General features: G+C 39.2%; 1 protein-coding gene across 6 annotated transcripts in view; it reads left to right on the forward strand.

Moving 5' to 3' along the window:
* Positions 1-1,718, forward strand: part of LOC127633831 (janus kinase and microtubule-interacting protein 3-like) — a 49,036-nt gene extending 47,318 nt beyond the window's left edge. For all 6 annotated transcript variants that reach the window (XM_052113165.1, XM_052113168.1, XM_052113169.1 and 3 more), the window contains one exon: positions 1,185-1,718. In XM_052113165.1, coding sequence (XP_051969125.1) covers positions 1,185-1,216 — 32 coding nt within the window. In that variant the 3' untranslated portion in view covers positions 1,217-1,718. The remainder of the gene's footprint in view (positions 1-1,184) is intronic.
* Positions 1,719-6,353: the final 4,635 nt, after the last annotated feature.

Consider the following 6,353-nt stretch of genomic DNA (forward strand, 5'->3'; position numbering starts at 1 on the left):
AGACAGACAGACAGACAGACCGTTGGATGGAGGATGGATGGGCGGGCAGACAGATAGACAGATAGATAGATAGACAGACAGACATACAGACAGACTGACGGATAGACAGACAGATCGTCGGATGGATTGATGGATGGGTGGATGGGACGGACGGACGGACAGGTGGGCGGGCAGACAGAGACAGTCAGATAGACAGACAGACAGACAGACAGACCATCGGATGGATGGATGGATGGATGGATGGGCAGGCGGACAGATAGATAGATAGAAAGACAGACAGACAGACAGACCATCAGATGGATGGATGGATGGGCGGGCGGACAGATAGACAGAGAGATAGATAGACAGACAGACAGACAGACCGACGGATGGATAGACAAACAGACCGTCGGATGGATGGATGAATGAATGGATGGACAGGCGGGCAGAAAGAGACAGACAGATAGACAGACAGTCAGATAGATAGATAGACAGACCGACCGTCAGATGGATGGATGTATGGATGGATGGATGGATGGGCGGGCAGACAGATAGACAGATAGATAGATAGACAGACAGACAGACAGACGGATAGACAGACAGATCGTCGGATGGATGGATGGATGGACGACGGACGGACGGGCGGGCGGGCAGACAGAGACAGTCAGATAGACAGACAGACCATCGGATGGATGGATGGGCGGGCGGGCGGACAGATAGACAGATAGATAGACAGACAGACAGACAGACCGATGGATGGATAGACAAACAGACCATCGGATGGATGGATGGACGGGCGGGCAGACAGAGACAGTCAAATAGACAGACAGACAGACCGTCGGATGGATGGATGGATGGGCGGGCAGACAGAGACAGTCAAATAGACAGACAGACAGACCGTCGGATGGATGGATGGACAAATAGACAGACAGACAGTCAGATAGATAGATAGACAGACAGACAGACAGACAGAAAGATAGACAGTTAGATAGATAGACTGACCGACCGACCGACCGCCCGCCGGATGGATGGATGGATGGATGGACGGGTGGGGAGACAGATAGACAGACAGACAGATAGATAGACAGATAGATAGATAAAAACAGACATGCAGACAGACCAAAACACAGATAGGCAAAGCACGCAATAATTAGTAAATAAGGGTTCAGTCACAAGGGTTTAATGTTGTGTTTTTTTTGGTGCAGGACACAGGCTTCAAGTGTTCTCTATTCTGTAACAGAGGAGTGGACACACTTCTGCCATCAGAGGTTCCTGCCATCAATTCTGTGCTGATACAAGACTTTAAACTGTTCACATCAACATAAACTGGCCTCTTCATGATCTACGTCTAATGGAATATGGTGCTCTCTGTATCTTCTGGACTCTAACTGTTTTTAACCTCCTGACCTTTTAAACGTTACTTTGTGTGACTTCTTTGCGTGTGGAATTTAAAGACTCTTAAATTGAAATGCTCTCTTTCCCTGCTAAGCAGGTGGTTGCTGGAGGCTGCTTCCCTTTGGAAGCCTGATGGGAATGAAAGGTGTTCCGGTAAAACCCTTCATCCCACTGTTTACACTCACTCTACTTTGGATCCCGGTGGCACGTCCTGGTGTTGGCGTGGTGGTGCTAGCCCTTTACTGTGCTAAGTTAGAAGTGGAACTGAAATTTAAACATGTCTGGTTTTCTAATGTACATGAGCAGTATTTCTAATAAATTCTCTGAGGGAGACTGAAAAACTAAGAGGATTTTTCTGGGTCTTTGTCTTTTGATTGAAAAGTGAATGATGTAAATCTCCAATAAGTGCCTTTGAAAAGCTTCAAACTCAGGTAATCCCAAGAGAAGTTTTTGTTTCCTTTTTCATTTTAAATGTATTTATCCAAATATTGTGTGCTTTTCACAGTTAAACTCCTTGCTTGTAACGTGTTACACTACTATTTAGCATTTTGCGGTAATGCAGTAATGTATCTGTTACTTTTTAAATTTAAGAAATCTGATTACAGTTTCTGACATGAATAAAATTGTATTACTTGGATTACACATTTATTGCGAAGACAATAATATTAGAATGAGAATAAGTATAAATCATTTTTAAGTATTTAAAGTTCCTATGTTAGTACTTCAATTTGCGTTGTTGTGTCCGCTGATGAGCATGAACTCTATAACAAACCACCATAGAGGACACACATGGAGGCGACGGCAGATGAGTGAACGAACGCTGCAGAGTGTTTTTTTTTTCTTCAATTGGAAAATGAAAGCGAGCCAAGAGCGAAGCATTTACAATTTTCATGCGCTCACAATCAATCTCACCGAGCACGGTGTCAGCGTGTTCCAAGCCCTGTCTAGAGGACAGAGGCACGCAAGGCTTTCCGGTAAGTAATCTGTAATCTGATTACAGTTTTAGATAAGTAATCTGTAATGGATTCCTTTTTTTAAAGTAACTTTCCCAACACTCTTTATACTGTGAAAAGTTAGTCTAAGAAATATTCCGTCTCATACATACAGTAGAGCAGGTGTTGGCAACCTATGGCATGCATGCCAGCATTGGCATTTGGAGCGGTAATCACTGGCATGCCAACAACAGCGAGAACGGTGAGGAATATTTAGGGGTCCAAGAACAAAGTCTAGATTTTTTAAAGAAAATTTGGTAATTTTAACTACATTTTGTATACTTTGACAACAGAACATTTTGACGAAGCTTGCAGAGTTTCGTCCAATTCTGCCCGCAGTATGCACACCAACTAAAAATCTGTACTTTATCCGCAACCATTTGATTGTGGAAGTTGACAGTGTATTGCATCTTCTTTGATGCAAGCACTAACAATCCTAACATATCCTATAAATATCACACAGACAAATCAACAGAAATGGCCGCCATCAGTAATTCAGAATTCTGTAGCCAACAAATTCATTTCTGAATGTCTGATAGTCATGAAACTTTGTATGCAATATACATTGTATGCATACATTTTGTGAGAATCGACCACAATGTGGTGCTATAATAAGCTAATTCACAGTTTTGCTAATAAAATAGCTTAGGCGTGACTGGATATTAAATCTTAAAGAACTATGAGACTCCAACCTTATCTGGCAATTTTCACCTGATGGCCCAGTTTACACATCATCCTACTTTTTGTCATTTTTGGAGCTTAACAGCCTAACAATTATGCCTATCATGAGGGTACGTAAATAATTTGGGGTGATCTGTTCCTCTCAATTCAAAGGGTTTTTTGAATCTCTGTTGGCAGGATTCTTTATACTGCTATTTTTTGTGTAGCGGTATCCATGAAAATGCATCTAGAGGAGATTTGCTCAAGGACATCAACAAAAAATAAAATAGTGACAACAAACAGTCTATTAAACTCCTGTCTTGATAGACCACTGAGTTTGTTATTTTAGGAGTTAAACTAATAGACATTCTTGTCAGGCAGCTAATATACTTTCCTGTCTGCTAAATTCAACTCTCCTATGGAGAAAGTGAGAAACTAATGGAGGAGAGGAGATTTAGTCAAATCTAGGTTTTCTGCCTCTGGCTGACTTATCCATCCCACTCTGTTACAGCTACTACTAAGAAATGCCACTGCCTTACAATCAAAGAGAACCAGGGAAGCAGAATGTTTCCGGAATATATGAGATGTGGCTCACAGGTACCCAGGGGTCCTTTGAGCTTTTAAAAATTCGATCATGGACTTTGAAGGTACAGCTTTGCTCCTTCCAAATGCAAGCAGAACATGCAGCAAAAACTCATTTTTGCTATATGATATGATTTTAGGGGTATTTGATATGGAATGAAACTGTGGTCTGATACTGTTAGTAGATTTGTTTGTTTGCAGAATTGAGAATGTTACACATTTCTCTGCAAATGGGAATTAACCAACATGTATCTTTTACATGTACATGTGTCAGATTAAATGAAGTGTAAACCTCTTTCTCCTCTGGCTATAGTTAGAGTTCTGCCATTGTGTGCTTTTATATGACTCATGCTGTCTTGAAAGTGTTTTTAGCTCATTTATTCCCAGAGGCTTTTAGCATGTGTGGCAGGATTCCCTTTCTTTTGGGCACATCTTCAAACTCCAGATGGGCTTTCCCAAATCTCCACATGCACAGATGAGACCAGACACAATGTAAAAGACATCTGTAGTGCCTTTAGGATCTGTCTGTTTAACATCAAAATGTGTTACATGTTTTATTTACATGTTAGTTATATAATCAATATATAAAAACATTGTCTTACAATGACTAAGAGTAGAAAAAGATCTCATTATTAAAATTATTTTGAAGACTGCTTTTGAAGACAAGATTGTTCTATTTTACATCTTGCAATTATATTATTTTGTAAATAAGTGGGTAAGTGAGGTGCTACGTGATATTTAAAGGATGAAAATATCAGAATCAGGCATCTAAAATATTGCATGAAAACATACAATTGCGTATGGGTCAAATAAGGATATGCCAGATGATAAAAAGAAAAATATTGTAAAAGTATAGTTTAAAATAGAAGTGTCACATTTACATTTATGCATTTGGCTGATGCTTTTATCCAAAGCGACTTACAGTGCACTTATTACCGGGACAATCCCCCCCGGAGCAACCTGGAGTTAAGTACCTTGCTCAAGGACACAATGGTGCTGGTAGTGGGGATCAAACCAGCGACCTTCTGATTACTAGCTCAGCGCTTTAGCCCACTACGCCACCACCACTCTACATTCTTAGACATGAACAGAAATATTTGTAGTTTTATTTATAGAAATGTTTTATTTAATGCTCTAAATTTCAAGTAAACAGTAATTTTCCATAGACCTGGAATGCAAGCGTACTTAATTATTATCATCAAAAACATTTTTCAAATATATTTTCCAGGTATTTTGCACAGATATTACAAATATTTGAATCATGATTATTATGACGTTTTCTTGGGGTTGACATTTGACAACCTGAATTGCAAAAAAATAAAAACTAATAATAAAATAAATAGTAATTAATGTATTTAAAAATTGTGACAAATTAAAAAGGTAATCAGTCACAGAATCTAAAATACAAATTTTCCATTAAATGTTTAAATATTTTAAAGTGTATGTGCGGAGTTCTTAGAAATGTAATATTTGTTTTCATGTTGGCTTTAAATGCTTTTGAGAGAAAATAAATAACATTTTAAATAAAAAAATAAGGACTTTAAATATAACCATGTAACAGTGATTTTCCTTAGTTTACCATAATACATGTGAGTGAAACATTTTCAAATATATTTTACATGACAAACAGTAGTTTCAACTAATATTGTGATTATTAATTTTTTTTTTTTTTAAGTTATGAATTTCATGTTTTCTTTGGGTTGAAAATTGACAACTTGAACTGCAAAAAAGTGCATCACTATTTTACAGGTCCGAGTAAGACATATTACATGTTACACATATTTATTAATATAGAAATAACAACAATATGTACATACAAGCTGCTCTAGAAAATAATTACACAATTAATGCATGTTGTTCATTAGTATTACTCAGTAATTACCTAAATACACAGTATCATGAACGCTGTAAAATAAAGTGACCAAAAAAAGCTTCAAAAGTATAGCAATGCACATTTTGAAAAACTTAACAACAATAAAAAATAATACATTTTATTAATACTTCATGCTCCAGTCTTTCCTAATCCAGTGACTGGAGGATTTCAGCACCACGCCTCCCTGGACAGCTCCTATAAAAGTACCTGATTACTGTCTCTGACAGAAGTCTGTGTGCCGCACATGGGATGAGTGTGTCCTGGAATACACAATACAATAGTCAATACAACGTTCTTCAAACGAGCTTCCCATTTTTTTCTCCAAGAACAGAGCCATGGCTGAGAGAAGAGTCCTTCCCCAGGATGATGACCAAGGTTCCCTGCTCTCCAGACTTGGCACAGACAGCCCCAAACCCCGAGTGAAGTTCGGAGGCATGTTCTGTAATATCGAAGGGGCTTTTGAGAACAAAACCCTGAATTTTGAATCGTACAGTCCCAGCTCTGTGAGGAGGAACACCAAGGTGCGCGTGGATGACCAGAGAGATCATTTCAGCGAGACTTTGAGCGTGATCGACTTCTCCAGCGTGAGTCAAGCGCCTCCGAGCCGAGCACTGGCACCGCACACCCCGTCTTGCAGATCACAGGGTCAGACCGTTGTATACCCTTCTGGAACCAACTGTGTGCACAACGGGCGACGAGAGGTAATTATTCCTATTTCAACAGTCACTATTAAGGTGTAGCTCGACCAACGATTAATACAATATACCAGTTTGATTGCCATATAAGTCCAGTTAAAGAATCCCTCTGGATGGTGTCAATTTCAAAGCTCTATAGCTAGTAAAACCTACCATAACATAGATACAACGCTCATT

Source organism: Xyrauchen texanus, chromosome 40 (genome assembly GCF_025860055.1).
Source record: "Xyrauchen texanus isolate HMW12.3.18 chromosome 40, RBS_HiC_50CHRs, whole genome shotgun sequence".
Taxonomy (NCBI): Eukaryota; Metazoa; Chordata; class Actinopteri; order Cypriniformes; family Catostomidae; genus Xyrauchen; species Xyrauchen texanus.